The sequence below is a fragment of the Spermophilus citellus genome (genome assembly GCF_964194105.1).
Source record: "Spermophilus citellus genome assembly, chromosome: 9".
Classification (NCBI taxonomy): domain Eukaryota; kingdom Metazoa; phylum Chordata; class Mammalia; order Rodentia; family Sciuridae; genus Spermophilus; species Spermophilus citellus.
In genome coordinates this window covers 5,199,158-5,216,084 of record NC_138191.1, presented here as the reverse complement: position 1 = coordinate 5,216,084, position 16,927 = coordinate 5,199,158, and the positions used below count along the sequence as shown (strand labels likewise).

Sequence of the window (16,927 nt, the reverse complement as noted above, 5' to 3'; positions counted from 1 at the left end):
TGGGGTTTGTTTTGTTGTTGTGTTGGGGGTGGGGGTAATTAAAAATGCTCTAAAATTGTGGTGATATTTGCACAGTGTGAAAATACTAAAAATCATCTGCTTGTGCACTTTAAGTAAATTGTATGGAAGTGAATTATACCTTGATAAAGCTATTCTTCAGAAGAGGGAATTAGTGAATATTACCCACAGATTCACAGTTTGGGTTTTGTTTTGTTTTGTTAATTTTAGAGGGCTTGATATCTTTATTTTTATATGGTGCTGAGGATCAAACCCAGTGCCTCATGCATGCTAGGCGAGCACTCTACCCTGAGCCACATCCCCAGCTTCCTGACTTTATCTGGTCTCTAGAAGATATATTTTCTTTTATTAGAAATTTTGTTTATCCTTTTTTTTCCCTCCCATTATAACAGGGGGTTGGGGGATGGCCCTTATTTTGCCTTGAACTACAGTTTTCTTTGCAAGAGAACCAGTTAATGTTGGTAATCTTTTCTGTCCTGTTGCTACTTGAGTCTGAATTTTTGAACCCATCTCATAACTCACATGTGAAAGGCATGTCCCTAGGGCATAGAAATCAAATTTTGTTGAGTACCTTCTAAGTACTCCATTTTTACAGATGAATTTGAGACTTGAAAAGGGAAGGAACTTAACCTGGTAAAATTCAGTAGCAGTTTGAACCTGTTTTTATCACTCAAAAAGTTTTTTTTTCCCAGTTCATCATTGCTATTTTCTACGAGGACAATAGCCCAAAATTTGAAGATGTTGGAGAAAATCTAAATCTGCATTTAGATTTTATTAGTATAAAAAAATCAAAATGAAGCCAGGTGTGGTGATGCACTCCTGTAATCCCAGCACCTTCAGAGGCTGAGGCAGGAGGATGGATCACAGGTTCAGAGCCAGCTTCAATAACTTAGGGAGGCTGTAAACAACTGAGCAAGACCCTGTCTCAAAAATAAAAAATGGGATGGGGATGTGGCTCAGTGGTTAAGTGCCCTTGGGTTCAATCCCTAGTACAAAATAAGAAAAGAGGGCTGGGGCTGTAGTTCAGTGGCAGATGCTTGCCTAGCATGCGTGAGGCACTGGGTTCTATTCTCAGCACCATACAAAAATAAACAAAATATAAAGGCATTCTGTCCATCTACGACTTCAAAAAAATATTTTTAAAAAAATAAGAAAGAAAATGGAAGGTGATGATAATTTTGCCTTGAATTATTTTGCTGTGTGAGTAGAGAAAATATTTTTAACAGACTAAGTGCAGGAATTCTTCATTAAGAAAAGCAAAATGTCTTAAGATTTTGAATTTGTGGGCTGGGGATGTGGCTCAAGTGGTAGCACACTCGACTGGCATGCGTGCGGCCCAGGTTCGATCCTCAGCACCACATGCCAACAAAGATGTTGTGTCCGCCAAGAACTAAAAAATAAATATTAAAAATTCTCTCTCTCTCTCTCTCCTCTCTCACTCTCTCTTTAAAAAAAAAAAAAGATTTTGAATTTGTATTTTGTGCGTTGTGTGTGTGTGTGGGGGGGGGGTTACTGGGAATTGAACCCAGGGCCTTGAGTGTGTTAAGTAAGCTCCCTACCATTGTGCAGTAAGTATCCTTAGCCCTTGAATTTTTATCTATATAGAACTGGGACAAAGAACAACAGGCCCTTCTGGTATTTGGAATATCCAAACAACTAAGGTTTCCCAGTAGATGCCCTTTGTCTAGTTCATCTTTCTCCTATTTCTCCACCCCTAAAATAGGGCATGGTGATACATATCTATAATCCAAGCTACTGGGGAAGCTGAGGCAGGAGGATTGGAAGTTTGAGGCCAGCCTTGGCAACTTAGCAAGACCCTATCTCAACATAAAAAAGGCTAGGGGTATAGCTCAGTGGTAGAGTGCTTCTGGATTCAGTCATCAATTAAAAAAAAAAAAAAGCTGGGGGTGGGGTGCTGGGGATGTGGCTCAAGCCATAATACACTTGTCTGGCATGCGCAGGGCACTGGGTTTGGTCCTCAGCACCATATAAATATTTTTAAAATACAGATATTGTGTCCACCAAAAACTGAAAAATAAATATTAAATTTCTCTCTCTCTCTTCTCTTTTTTTTAAGAATTTTTAATATTTATTTTTCAGTTTTCGGTGGACACAACATCTTTATTTTATTTTTATGTGGTGCTGAGGATCGAACCCAGCGTCCCGTGCATGCCAGGCGAGCGCGCTACCGCTTGAGCCACATCCCCAACCCTGAAGTTTACTTTCATTGTTAAAGTTGACTGGAGAAATTTCATTTGTGTCTCAAAAAAATAAAAAGGGCTGGTATGTAGCTATTGGTAAATCAACCCCTGGGTTCAATCCCCAGTACCCCACCTCCTGCCAGGGGGGGGAAAAAAGAATTTAAAAAAAATCCAACATCCAAAAATATAAAATTAACAATGTCCAGAATCTAATCAGAGATTACCAGATATGCAAAGAACAGCAAAACATGATCCATGAGGTACAAAATCAAGCAACAGAAATCTACTTACTTATAATTAATTTTATTAAAATTAAAGGGCCTTTTAAAGAGATATTGTGACTGTATTCCAGATACTCAAAATGTCAAGTAGAGAAGTGGAAAATATACAGAAAGATTCATGGCAAACTTAAAAACTAGTGTCTGAGATGAAAAATACAGTGGATATAAATAAAGTGTGGTATTGGCATAAAGTTAGACATATGCTCAATGGAATAGAATTTAGAGCCCAGGAATACACTCTAATATTTATCAACTGATTCCCAAAGAATGCCAAGATAATTTAATCAGGGAAAGGACAGCAACTGGCTGTCTATATGCAGAAGAATGAAAATGGATCATCTATCTCACACCACATTCAAAAATTAAGTAAAAGTGGGGTAAATACCTAAATGTAAGGACTAAAACTATAAAATTCTTAAAATGAAAAGAGAATCTTTGTAACCTCAAGTTAGACAATGATTTCTTAGATATATACCAATGACACAGGCAAAGAAACAAATTGGACTTCATCAAAATTAGGGCTGGGGTTGTGACTCAGTGGTAATATAGATGTTACAAGACAGTATAGTGTGGGAAACTAGCTCAGTTAACTTTTGAATTTACACATATATGTACATTTTAGGAATGGTGGCTAGGAGTGTAGCTCAGAGATAGAGCTCTTGCGTAGCCTCTGTGAGGCCATGAGTTTGATCCCCAGCACCACCAAAGAAAAAAGAAAAAAGATTCTTCTTAATAATTTTACCACTCCAATCTCTTCCCTTATGGACTGTTTAAAGGACTTTATTCTGATCTCACTTGTGTTTTTCTTTCCATAGAATGGATAGAATGACAGAAGATGCTCTTCGACTGAATCTTTTGAAGCGAAGCTTGGACCCAGCAGATGAGCGAGATGATGTCCTGGCAAAACGACTGAAAATGGAGGGGCATGAGGCCATGGAACGTCTGAAAATGTTGGCACTGCTCAAAAGGAAGGATTTGGCAAATCTTGAGGTGCCACATGAGTTACCCACCAAACAGGATGGCAGTGGTGTCAAGGGTTATGAAGAAAAACTCAATGGGAACCTCAGGCCTCATGGAGACAACAGGACTGCTGGAAGGCCAGGCAAAGAAAACATCAATGATGAGCCTGTGGATATGAGTGCTAGACGGAGGTATGGCTCAGTTTAGCAGCCTCCAGAGATAGGGTATTCTCATAAACTAAGCCTGTGAAAACAGAATGAATTCAAATGAGGGTGTTTTTCATCCCACAACTCTTAAAAGAAGATATATCTTACCAGAATTCCTCCTTTTTTTTGTAAATGAACCTAGGTATCTCAAATTTACTTATACCATGCTGAGATGATCATAGTTCTTACCTTTAAAATGGTCATTTCTGGATGAAAGGGAGCACTAGAGAGTTGATAGCCCAATTAATATACACCTTCATTCTAAGTTTATGGCAGTATAAGAAAGAAAAAAGCAGTCTTTCCTTCAGATCATTCCAGAAGTTTTAGGATCTTTTTATTTTGGAGTCTCAGCTTTTGTTACATCAAAAAGCATGGTCCTGGCTTTTCTTATGTCAGAAAATCTTCATGTGGTAAGTTTCTACATTCTTGCTTTGTGCCACTTTTCCCATTTTCTAAATATGCCTATGCATATACATTCCTTTAAACACACATACTCATATTCTCACTTTAGCTTTGTTACACACACACTTTTACAGACCTTTTTTCTTGGTGTTTGTCAAGGTTGATTACTTGACACTAGAGCACATGTTAAGGGAAGTTACCTGGAGCTGGCTGAGTGTTGAATCAGCCTGGACAGTGGATCACAGAGTAGGCAACCCTAGTTTTTGTTTTTGGTTTTGGTTTTGGTGCTGGGGATTGAACCCAGGGCCTTATGCTGGCAACCCTAGTTTTAAGAATATTTAGGGTGTTTTTTTTTTTTAATGCTTTTATTAGTACATTATTTAAATTGGTGCTTCGTAGATGTACATAAAAGTGAGATTCCTCATAGTATATTTATACATATACAGAGCATAATTTTGTCAAACTCATTGTGCATTGCCTTTTCTGTCTTGTCCTGCCACCCTCTCCCTCATTTTCCTCCTACTCTATTCTCATAAGATTGACCCCTCTCCTCCCCCTCACTTTGCTCTAGCTTCCATATATGAGAGAAAACATTGAACCTTTGATTTTCTGAGTCCAACTATTTTGGGGGGTACCCGAGATTGAACTCGGGGGCACCCAGCCACTGAGCCACATGCCCAGAACTATTTTTTTTTATATATATATATTATTTAGAGACAGGGTCTCACAGAATTGCTTAGCACCTTGCTTTTGCTGAGACTGGCCTTGAACTTTCAATTCTCCTGTCTCAGCCTCCTGAACTGCTAGGATTACAGGCGTGCGCCACCATGCCCGGCTTCAGTTCAACTTGTTTTAATAAATTACACTCAGTATTTTTAGTGCAGAGCCAGGTACAGTGGTATATCCCTGTAATCCTGGTAACTCAGGCATCTGAGGCAGAAAGATTTCAAGTTAAAGTTCAGCCTCAGCGTGATCCTGCCTTAAAATAAACTGGGTTGGGGATGTGACTCAGTGGTAAAGCATTCCTGGGTTCAATCCCCAGTTACACCCTCCCCCAAATTAAAATAATAAATAAAGAGGACTGGGAATGTAGCTCAGTGGTAAAGTATCCTTGGATTCAGTCCCCAGGAGCAAGAAGAAAGAAAAAAGTTTGGAAACAGCTAATAGACATGAGAATTCTTCTTCAATGTTGACTTGCCCTCCAAAAGGTCTTGCTGACTTTGTCGTAGACTGATGCAAAGCAAGATTTTTAAGAAGGTGGACTAATGAGATGGAAGAAGAAAGGACTGGTTATAACCTTAGATGTGTTTCTTTGCTTTTTAATGTTTACTTGTAAGTCTTGTCCCAGGACTGTATTTTAAACCACATCACATAAGGGAACATTATTCTTGGTAATAGTATTAAAAACCCTTTGTAAACCTCAGATAAACTCCCTAATGGTTCTGGAATAGGAGAAAAGTCCTTGGAACTTATAGGTAGTATCAGTGGAATATTATGTTAAGTAGATTAATCTTTAGCTCTTTGGAACAAAAGGAATTGGGTGAGTGAGATCATATAACTGAACAACTCACTTGCCCTTAATCATCCTTACTCTTCTGGAATAAGTGGCTAAAATCCACTTCATTGGGGAAGAAGAAGAGGCAAAATGCTAGGTAGATTCCTCACATGTGAAACTGAAACCCTTAAGTGCATTTTCATAGACAGATTTTGGTAAAATATTAGGGCTGTTGGAATTAAACTGTATTATATATACATTATATGTTAAAAAGTCAAGACTTGGGGGTTGAGGATGTAGCCCAATAATAGAGCATCTAAAAGAAAGAAAATTGAACTGTTCTTGAAAACCCAACCATTGTATTAATTTTCTTTTCCAATGATGAACTTTTGAAACATAATCCTTTAAAAGCTGGGGATTCCAGGTATATGGACAGCTATTTCCATGGGCTCCAAGCTGTTCTATAAAAATGAACAAAATTAATCAATTCCCAGGAAGAACAACTATGGGATAAAAGGAAGAAATAAATTGAAAGCAGAAGGAAGGAGAAATTTTTTTTTCTTTTTTTAAAGAGAGAGGGGAGAGAGAGAATTTTTTTTTTTTTTAATATTTATTTTTTAGTTCTTGGCGGACACAACATCTTTGTTGGTATGTGGTGCTGAGGATCGAACCCGGGCCGCACGCATGCCAGGCAAGCGCGCTACCGCTTGAGCCACATCCCCAGTCCAGGAAGGAGAAATTTTTAACATGAGAGTTATGTCATAACTGCCTGCATATATTATTTTGCCATTAGTTGGACAAGTTATAATATCTGTGGATTTATAGGTATCTATATTTATATCTATAAATATTTGTGAAACCAGTACTATACATATTTTGGAATGCTAGAGAAACAACAGTTCTCTTTCTTTTTAGTTGGTTTTACTATGGGGGTAAGAATTAGGAGCTTTATAGCTTCTGAGTCATAAGTGATGTTCATTAGCAACTTGGACTTTGAATAATCTCTCACTAATAGGGAAGATTTCATCCTTAAGAAACCCAAATAGGACTGGGGATGCATGCATAAGGTGCTGAGTATAATTCCCAACACTATAAAAAACAAATATTATAAATCATAGATACATTTGGGAAAGGAACAAAGTAATTTTTTTCTCTGGAATGTTTAAGAAATGTGTTTAGAATTACAGGTGAAACTTTTTAAAAATTGAGGAACAAGACCTGACTTGGGCTTTGCCTTGTCTGTATTATCTAATGTGAGTTTGATTGTATCTGGGAATAAATTTCATTTTGGGTGGCTCTCAGATGTAACTTTCTGATAATGTCATACAATTTCAAAATCTCCGTCCAGGAATGTCTCTGCCTTTCTTGGGAATGAACAGTCTCGTCAGTAGTCGTTAACATTAATTTGAACAAGGAATATTGATTTTTTTTATTTTTTGCAGTGCTTAGGGATCAAAGCAAAGCCCTCATACGTGTGCTAGACAAGCACTATACCACTGATCTACATCCTGTATCCAAAGAAAATCGTTTTACTCTTAGAAACAGTTTTCTGTAATGTCTGTGTCTAGCCAGAACCAGAATTTTTATGTTTAGTTTAAGACAAGGTCTCACTAAGTTGCCCATACTGGTCTTGAACTTGGATCCTCCTGGCTTAGTCTCCCAAGTAGCTGGGATTACACGTGTGTGATACTACACTTGATTTAGGGCCACGGTTTTTTAAGTCTTCTGAATTGAATGGTATGCACCTCCAATCCCAGCTATTTGAGATGCTGGGGCAGGAGGATTGTTTGAGCTCAGAAGTTTGAGGATATCTGCCAATATAGAGAAACCGGGTTTGGGGGGAGAGGCTACTTACTGGTGATGGCAAATCAAGGAGAGAATGGGAATTCTTCCATTACTCAAAATTCACCCATTTTAATCTTAGGGGTAAGGGTAGGAAGGAATATAGAAACGATAAGTAATGATATGCCTTGGCACATCCCTGTAATTCCAGCAACTCTGGAGGCTGAGGCAGGAGGATTATAAATTCATGGCCAGCCTGAACAACTTAGGTGGCTGTCTCAAAAAAAATTAAAAAATGGTTGGGGTTGCAGCTTAGTGGTAGAGCACACCCAGGTTCAATCCATGGTTCCAAAATAGAAATGATAAGTAAATCACACAAAGAAAAGAATTTGAGCACTTTATTTAGGACTGACCATTACTCCAAGAATTTGGGATTAGAAAATGAAAAGCTCTTTTCTCCCTCTAGTGGCTTCTTTCTCTGTAACTCTGCATTCTCAGCTTGTAGTTGAAAGCAATCCAGGCTTAATAGTTCACAAGATAGTTATTCTCACTCTGTCCTCCTGTTCTCTTTCCTCATCTAAACTTGGTTGACTTTAATAACTCAGATGTATCCTATTGAGAAATTAAATGCTCATTCTATCAGATATGCTTTGTTCAGAAGACTTCCACGGGCTGGGAGCATAGCTCAGTGGCAAAGCACTTACCTTCCTTGAAAAGGGCCCTCAGTTCAATCCCAGCAATACAGAAAACACCGCTTCCATATCCCAAAAGTAATTGAGACAAGAGAAATCACAGAGAAATGATGGAACTGTAGAATATTATACTAAGTGTAAAATAAGCCAATCCCAAAGAACCAAATGTTTTCTCTGATACGCAGATGCTAATTCACAATGGGGTGGGGGTGTGTAGAATAGAGGTAGTTTGGGCTAGACAGGGGGGAGTGAAGAGAGAAGGGGGGGTATAGGGGTAGGAATGATAGTAGAATGAATCTGACATTATACCCTATGTGCATATATGATTACATGACCTGTGTCACTCTATATTGTGTACAACCAGAAGAATAAGAATTATACTCCATTTATGTCTGGTGTGTCAAAATGCATTCTACTGTCATGTATAACTAATTAGAACAGATTTTAAAATTTGCTATAAACCTATGTGCTCCCAGGACAGTCTCAAAAAGTAAAGTCTGGGAATTGATCTTGGAAATGAGAAGAGAGTTAGAAGATATAGTCAATAATTTGGATCTAAGGCAATCAAGAGTTTCCAGGATTCTTGTATTAGCTAGATGTTGAGCACTAAGTGCCATTATTCATTACTTTACAGAAAAAAGGCTAACTCCAGCTTGTCTAAGAAATAAGATTAGGGGCTGGGGTTGTGGCTCAGCAGTAGAGCGCTCACCTGGCATGTGTGAGGCCCTGGGTTCCATCCTCAGCACCACATATAAATAAAATAAAGGTATTGTGTCAACTACAACTAAAAAATATTAAAAAAAAAAAAAAAAAGAAAGAAAGAAATAGGGTTAGGAATATGAGCCAATGTGAAAGATTTAGATGTCAAAGTAATTTCTGGTCAGTTTCTTTCTGGGGGAGAGTGATACGTGATACTCTAGAAAGTCGATGTGTATTTACTTCTGGAGGGTCAGTCCTTTCCCAGAAGATTATAGACTTTATAATCGGCAGTGTTCATATTCTCAAGCCACGAACAACACCTTTTGCCTACTCTTCAGTATCTCCTCTTAACGGGATAGACGGTCGTTGGAGTTTTCACATATCCTCCTTTCCTGTAAGCCCTAGGTTAGCCAGGACCATGTTGTTGTTGATATAATGAGCTGCTTCCTTATCAGCTATCATCCGTACCCATAATAGATGGCTAGGCTCTAACATCTTTCCACTGTCTTCCCTGTAGGACTGTTTCCATTTTGAGCCTCCCTGTAACTCACAATAGCCCAAAGGAGAATTAGATTAAAATTAAAATCTGTGACAAAAACATTTATCTCTTATACCTAATTCCTTGTATCTTTGTGCCTGAATCCTCTATAAGGAATTTTTTAAAATAAATTTTTGTAGTTGTTGATAGACCTTTATTTTTTATTTATTCATACACGGTGCTGAGAATCAAAGCCAGCGCCTCACACATGCCTGGCAAATACACCACAGCCCCAGCCCCTTCTATGAGGAATTTAGATGAGGAAAATGCCTTGCTAAGATTTTTGTTGTTGTTGTTATTGTTTTAAATGTTTTTTAGTTGTTGATGGACCTTAATTTTATTTATTTATATGTGGTGCCAAGAATCAAACCCATTGCCTCACACATGCCAGGCACGTGCTCTTGCACTGAACTACAACCCTAGCCCCTTTTGCCATCACATTTTGGTATCCTAGGAGTTCAGTGTCCCAGACCTTGGATTCTCTTGGATTTTTTTTGTTCAGTGTAGGAAAAAAAAAAAAATTCTGTTAACTTTTTTATTAAACCTTAAATGTTGAAAATGCTGTAATTTTTCCTTTTCTTGTCTAGTGAGCCAGACCGAGGAAGGCTAACTCCCTCTCCAGATATCATTGTTTTGTCTGACAATGAGGCTTCCAGTCCTCGTTCCAGCTCCCGAATGGAAGAAAGACTCAAAGCAGCAAACCTGGAGATGTTTAAGGTAAAAGGAAAGATTTATTTCCAGCTCCTTCTATTCTCTTTAATTCCGTAAGAGTCCTAGTTCTCTTTTTGTTTGTTTGTGGTACTAGGGATTGAACCTAGGAGTGTACTGTTCCACTGACATACATCCCCAACCCTTCTTTACTTATTCATTTTTATTTAGAGACAGGGCTTGCTAAATTGCCAAGGCTGGCCTCAGATTTGTGATCTCCCTGCTTCAGCCTCCTGCGTAGCTGGGATCACAGGCATGTGCCATCACTCCTGGCCCTACTTTTGTTTTTCACTGTTTATTTTTTGAATCTAAATAACTACGTATTGATGGAAACTCTTTGAGATGATACTGAACTTCAGGGGTATGCCCTTTAAGAGAGAACTGTTATAATCAAGTGGAGAAGATAGTTTGAAAAAGCATGTATATATAAGCCATTATACTCAGTAGGATTCATTTTTGGAAAATGAAAACAAAACCTTACAATTCAAGTCACATAAACACTGGGCTAGAAGGGAATACACTTTATACTTTATCTAGAATCTCAGAATATGAAGAGCTTCTTAGAGAAATGTGGCTTTTAGATTTTAGAAAGCATGTTGAAAGAAAACAGGGTCTCGGGCTGGGGATGTGGCTCAAGTGGTAGTGCGCTCACCTGGCATGCGTGCGGCCCGGGTTCGATCCTCAGCACCACATACAAACAAAGATGTTGTGTCTGCCGAAAACTAAAAATAATAAATATTTTTTTAAAAAAAAGAAAATGGGGGCTGGGGATGTGGCTCAAGTGGTAGCGCGCTCGCCTGGCATGTGTGTGGCCCGGGTTCGATTCTCAGCACCACGTACAAACAAAGATGTTGTGTCCGCCGATAACTAAAAAATAAATATTAAAATTCTATCTCTCTCTCTCTCTCTCTCTCTCTCTCTCTCTCTCTCCCCCCTCTCTCTCCTCTCTCACTCTCTCTTTAAAAAAAAAAAAAAGAAAATGGGGTCTCCCTTTGGTCTTTCTATTTTGCCAGGAATCTGACTGATTAGCATTTACACATGGTCTGTCCTTTCAATCTATAAACATTTTTTTTGAGTACATACTGAATGCCAGGAATTATGCATTCCCTAGGGATCTAGGGATACAAAGATAACAACCCCATTACTACATTTGCTTCTTTCAGAAGATGAAAGTTTCAGACCTGAGAAGTACAATTATCTCTTGCAGAAAAGGATTCTGGGTACCTGCTACTCTAACAGTCTCCATGTTTATTTAGGGGAAAGGCATTGAGGAACGGCAACAGCTCATCAAGCAGCTGAGGGATGAGCTACGATTGGAAGAAGCCCGACTGGTGCTGTTAAAGAAACTGAGACAGAGTCAGCTACAGAAAGAGAATGTAGTCCAAAAGGTAATGTGCCCTAGAAATAAAGGACTAGGGGAAAGAAGAAGAAAAACTGGTTTGAGAGTAGACTACCTACCCCTGATAGATTTAACTTTGTGGCTCATTATCCTCTGGTTCCACAGGTTTTAGTCTCTAGGAGTAGTGTGTGTGTGAATTCTGTTTTTCCTCCTGGTCAACAGGAGCTTTGTACTGAAAAGGAAATTTAAAAGTCTAAAAAATGCACCAAAGTCAATTTTTTATTATTGTCCTTTTCTGCAGTCTTATTTTCTCTTCATTCTCCCAGACTCCAGTTGTACAAAATGCAGCATCTATTGTTCAGCCATCTCCTGCACATGTGGGACAGCAGGGCTTATCCAAGCTTCCCTCCCGGCCTGGAGCACAAGGGGAACCTCAAAATTTGAGAACATTACAGGTATGCGACACATAGTAGGATCTTAGTGTTGGAGTGCCCTGCCTATCCTCTTCTGTTTTTTCTTCTCTAGAGAATCTCTAACTTCTCTAGAGAGGGTTCATACTTTTTCTAACTGTCCAGCCATATAGAATTAGTTTATACCAAACAGCCAAGGACTTTCTAGCCACTAATGAGCATTTAGAGAGTTGATAAATTTATCCTATAGAGCCTTAGATGAAATTATCAAGTCTGTCTTACGTTCCAATGGTTTTATTCAGTTTTGAATTATAGACTGTATTTTCCTGTTTGCATTTTATGGAGCATTATACTACCTGTGACTGGTTCTTTTCCTCATCTTCCCCTTTAGGGTCATAGTGTCATCCGTTCAGCAACCAATACCACCCTTCCACACATGTTGATGTCTCAACGTGTTATTGCACCAAATCCAGCCCAGCTACAGGGTCAACGGGGGCCGCCTAAGCCTGGCCTTGTACGTACCACAACACCCAATATGAATCCCGCCATCAATTATCAACCGGTAAGAAAGAGCCCTACCTAATGTGGAAACAGAAATTTTTTATTTGCTTTTCTTATTGAATGGGCCAAAGGTTTTTAGTTTTTGTACATAGAGAAACTAGGACAACAAGGTTGATTTAGGTGGAGCTTGAATAGAATTCATTCCCCAAAGTGGAAGCTTTGAGGAGTTATGAAAATAGTAGTGGAGAAAAAAAGATAGCTTATATAGCAGAGCTGAATTAGTGAAAAATCTGCTTAAGAGAAAGAAATGGATCTAGGTAATAAAAAGCACAAGGATGCATGACAGAATCCCATTTTTTCCTCTTTTGTCAGTTTAGCTCATAAACATCATCATCCTTTTTTCCTATATGCCAGAGTTCTCTTTCAATGAATAAGTTGAATACTTTGTATTTTGAGGAAATGAAGCAGTCCAGACAAGGATCAGATATTATCCTTTGATAAAAAGCAAGAATTGGTCTCCCACATACCAACCATCACTGATACATCATCTCAATCTGTTTCAGCAGTCAAGTTCTTCTGTTCCCTGTCAGCGCACAACATCCTCTGCCATCTATATGAACCTTGCCTCCCATATCCAGCCAGGAACCGTGAACAGAGTGTCCTCACCACTTCCTAGCCCCAGCGCCATGACCGATGCTGCCAACTCACAGGCTGCAGCCAAATTGGCCCTTCGCAAACAGCTGGAAAAGACACTCCTGGAGATCCCACCTCCAAAACCTCCTGCTCCCTTGCTTCACTTCCTGCCTAGTGCAGCCAATAGTGAGTTCATCTACATGGTAGGCTTGGAAGAAGTCGTACAGAGTGTCATTGACAGCCAAGGTAAGACTGTTTCCTCGGGTCAGTCTCTATCTAAGCAAGAGGTTGCCAGGCCTGATTGGCATAGGCAGAGTATCACATAGTACTGTGTAATGTTAAATAATCTTTCCTTACTATTGCCAAACCACCTGCCATCGCTTATAGATTGTTTGGAAACAGTATCCAGAGAACTTTGTGTGCATGTAGTGTGTTTGTATTTTATATATCCTTTTTTTTTTTTTTTGGGTGACCTTTATTTACTTATCTATTTATATGTGATGCTGAGAATCAAACCCAGTGCCTCACACATGCTAGGCAAGTACTCTACCACTGAGCCACAACCCCAGCCCATTTATATATCTTTTATATTTTTTCAGTGTATTATTTAGATCTTGAAATGGTGCCTAGCTGGACAGGGGTATAGCTCAGCAGTGCTGAGCAGTGCCTGAGGCCATCAGTTTAGTCCTCAGCACCACATATCAAAAATAAAAGATACCTCACATGACACATGCACAAAGTGATGAATAGAACTTCTGTTAGTGTGGCTTTGTGCTGATTTTTGTTGTTGTTTTATTTATTTTTATTGTTGTTCTAATTAGTTATGCATGACAGTAGAATGCATTTTGATACATCAGACATAAATGGAGTATAACTTCTTATTCTTCTGGTTGTACGTGATGTAGAGTTACACAGGTCTTGTAATCATATATGCATATAGGGTATAATGTCAGATTCGTTCTGTCATTCCCCACACCCCTTCACCTCCCTTCACTACCCTCTGTCTAGTCTAAAATACCTCTCTTCTCCCTCACCCCCTGTTTTGAATTAGCATTTACATATTAGAGAAAACATTGGCCTTTGGTTCTTTGGGATTGGCTTATTTTGCTTAGCATAATATTCTCCAGTTCCATCCATTTACTGATAAATGCCATGACTTATTTTTCTTTAAGGCTGAGTAATATTCCATTGTGTATATATATACTAGTTTCTTTATCCATTCATCTGTTGAAGGGTACCTAGTTTGGTTCCATGGTTTAGCTATTGTGAATTGAGCTGCTATAAACATTGATATGGCTGTGTTACTGAAATATGCTGATTTTAAGTCCTTTGGCTATAAACCTAGGAGTGGTATGACTGGGTCAAATGGTCATTCGTTTTTGTTTTTGTGGTGCTGAGGATTGAACCCAAGGCTTGTGTATTGCTAGACAAGCACTTTGCCAGCTGAGCTACATCCTTAGCCCTGTGCTGAATTATTTGGTTCCTGCCTTTTGAATGCTTATAGTTGAGGAAATATACACACTGATGTGAATAACCAAATATGACCACATAAAACTATAAGGCAGTACTGAACAGCCTACTAATATCATATCATGACACATGCACAATGTGATGAGTAGAACTTATATTAGTGTGGCTAATAACAAGTTATTAAGCTTAAATTTCCAAACATGTATTTATGGGGACACCTTGGAATGGTGGAATGTACCTAGAGGACTCAGTATTGGCTCTAAACAGATCATGAAGTGACCAATGCACATTGATAACTCAAAATTGTAAATGTATATAAAACAGGAACAAGTACACTATGAAGTAAGGAGATGCTAAGAAGCAAGAAGTATTGGTTAAACCAGGCTTGGGTAGCACAAGCCTATAAACTCAGCTACTAGGGCGGCTAAGGTAGGAGGATTGTAAGTTTGAGGCCAGCCTCGGCTTAGCAAGACCCTGTTTCAAACTAAAATTTTAAAAAAGGGCTGAAGTTGAAGCTCAGTGGTAGAGTGCTTGTGCAGGTGCAAGGCCCTAAGTCGATCCCCAGTACTTGTTGAGTTAGATGGAGTACTTAGATTCTGAATTGACACTGCATTTTCTTCTCAATGGAAATCAGAAAACATGATTCTTATCCCAGCTCTGTCAATTAAGGGAGCTGTGTTTCTTAGCCTTAGTTTCCTTGTTTGTAAACAAGGGTGGTACTGTCTAAACTCCTTATAAAGTGGTGTTACAGTTAAGTGAAATAAGTTTTTCTAAATTGTATTTTTTATAAAATAAAAACTTTTTTTAGTTGTAGATGGACACATCTTTAATTCAGCAGAAAAACAACTGGAAAAGATCTATTTGATGAAGAGAAACAGAGGAGATAGGAAATAGGAAACCACTGATTATTATTTTTGTTGACATCTAGGCAAAAGCTGTGCCTCACTTCTGCGGGTCGAACCCTTTGTATGTGCCCAGTGCCGCACAGATTTCACCCCTCACTGGAAGCAAGAAAAGAATGGTAAGATTCTGTGTGAACAGTGTATGACCTCCAACCAGAAGAAGGCTCTAAAAGCTGAACACACCAACCGGCTGAAAAATGCTTTTGTTAAAGCCCTACAGCAGGAACAGGTAAGAATTCTGATTTCTACTCACCAACCGCCTGTAGGTTTGTTTTTCCCAAAGGGTTGTTGCTTCTAGATTGGGGAATTATCCATTACCCAAGTGATCCCCACAGACCTCTGGACCTGGAGACCTAAATTTCTTTTTATTCTCCCCTCTTTATCATTCTGTCTTTCGCATTTCCATTTGACTATTTCTAATTGGGTAAGGGCAGTAACATATGGCTGAAGTTAAGAGAAAGAAACAGAAGGCTTGAGAGAGCATGGTGGCACACACCTGTAATCCCAGCAGCTCAGGAGGCTGAGGCAGGAGGATCCTAGGTTCAAAGCCAGCCTCCGCAACAGTGAGGTGCTAAGCACTCAGTGAGACCCTGTCTCTAAATAAAATACAAATTAGGGCTGGGGATGTGGCTCAGTGGTTGAGTACCCCTGAGTTCAATCCCTGGTCCCCCTGCAAAAAGAGAGTCTTGATTTTTCCATAACACTAAAGAAGTTTCTGTATTCTCAAATTCATTTTCTCCTCAAACAGGTTTTAGCCAGGCATGGTAGTACATGCCTAATAATAACTTGGGTGGCTGAGGAAGGTGGATTTCAAATTCAAGGTCAACCTCAGCAACTTAATGAGGCCCTAAGCATCTTAAAGAGACCCTGTCTCAGAATTAAAAGGGCTGGGGGATGTGGATGAGTGGTTAAGCACCCCTGGGTTCAATCCCCTCTACCAAAAAAGGGAGGGATTTTGGTGGGAGGGATTTATATTTGTACTAGAACACTCTGTCAGAGAATTAATTATCTGTGGTCTATACTTGACAAAGAAATGACAAAGGAAAGAAAAGATTATGAAGAAGCCCAGTGAAGAGTAGTGGTGTTAGAATATATGATCATCTCCTGTCGAAGTTATAGAATAAGAATATTTTGGGAAAGGAAAGTTGGGAAGTTTAGATCCTTTTCACTGTCTCGTCCCACTCCAGCACCCATCAGAGTCCTTTGTCTGGGTAACATCATGGACCTTCTGGAAAATAGACAGGAATTAAAAAATAAAACCTCAGCAATTCATCAGACTTAACTACATTAGTCAGCCCATGGCCACCACCCAGCTTCCTCCAGTTACCCTCAGAAATCCAGCTTTCCTGGGGAGAGGCCTCCCTCAATAAGTGAGACATGTAGGTCGCGTGTCACCAGAGATCTCAAAGTAGCCACCCCATCAAACTCTTTTTCTTTTTCCATCTCCCTCATCTGACTGTAAACATTACCGATAAGACCTTCCTTCAGGTTCTGATTAGGAAACTGGGTGCTTGATCTGATGACTTGGTCTGATGACTCCCAACAGGAGATCGAACAGCGATTACAGCAGCAGGCAGCCCTTTCCCCTACTACGGCTCCAGCTGTGTCCAGTGTCAGTAAACAAGAGACCATCATGAGACATCATACACTTAGGCAGGTGAGGAACTTTCCCCTGATCCTGATTTCTCTC

General features: G+C 39.3%; 1 protein-coding gene across 2 annotated transcripts in view; it reads left to right on the top strand.

Annotated features, from left to right (window-relative positions):
* Positions 1-16,927, top strand: part of GATAD2B (GATA zinc finger domain containing 2B) — a 100,118-nt gene that overhangs the window by 77,843 nt on the left and 5,348 nt on the right. Inside the window, exons 2-9 of one of the 2 annotated variants that reach the window (XM_081306711.1) lie at positions 3,316-3,651; positions 9,862-9,991; positions 11,239-11,370; positions 11,648-11,776; positions 12,123-12,293; positions 12,799-13,111; positions 15,264-15,466; positions 16,784-16,894. In XM_081306711.1, the coding sequence (XP_081162837.1) occupies positions 3,317-3,651; positions 9,862-9,991; positions 11,239-11,370; positions 11,648-11,776; positions 12,123-12,293; positions 12,799-13,111; positions 15,264-15,466; positions 16,784-16,894 (1,524 nt within the window). In that variant the 5' untranslated portion in view covers position 3,316. Of the gene's footprint in view, positions 1-3,315; positions 3,652-9,861; positions 9,992-11,238; positions 11,371-11,647; positions 11,777-12,122; positions 12,294-12,795; positions 13,112-15,263; positions 15,467-16,783; positions 16,895-16,927 lie in introns of both variants that reach the window. The other variant, XM_081306710.1, reaches the window with a different exon arrangement.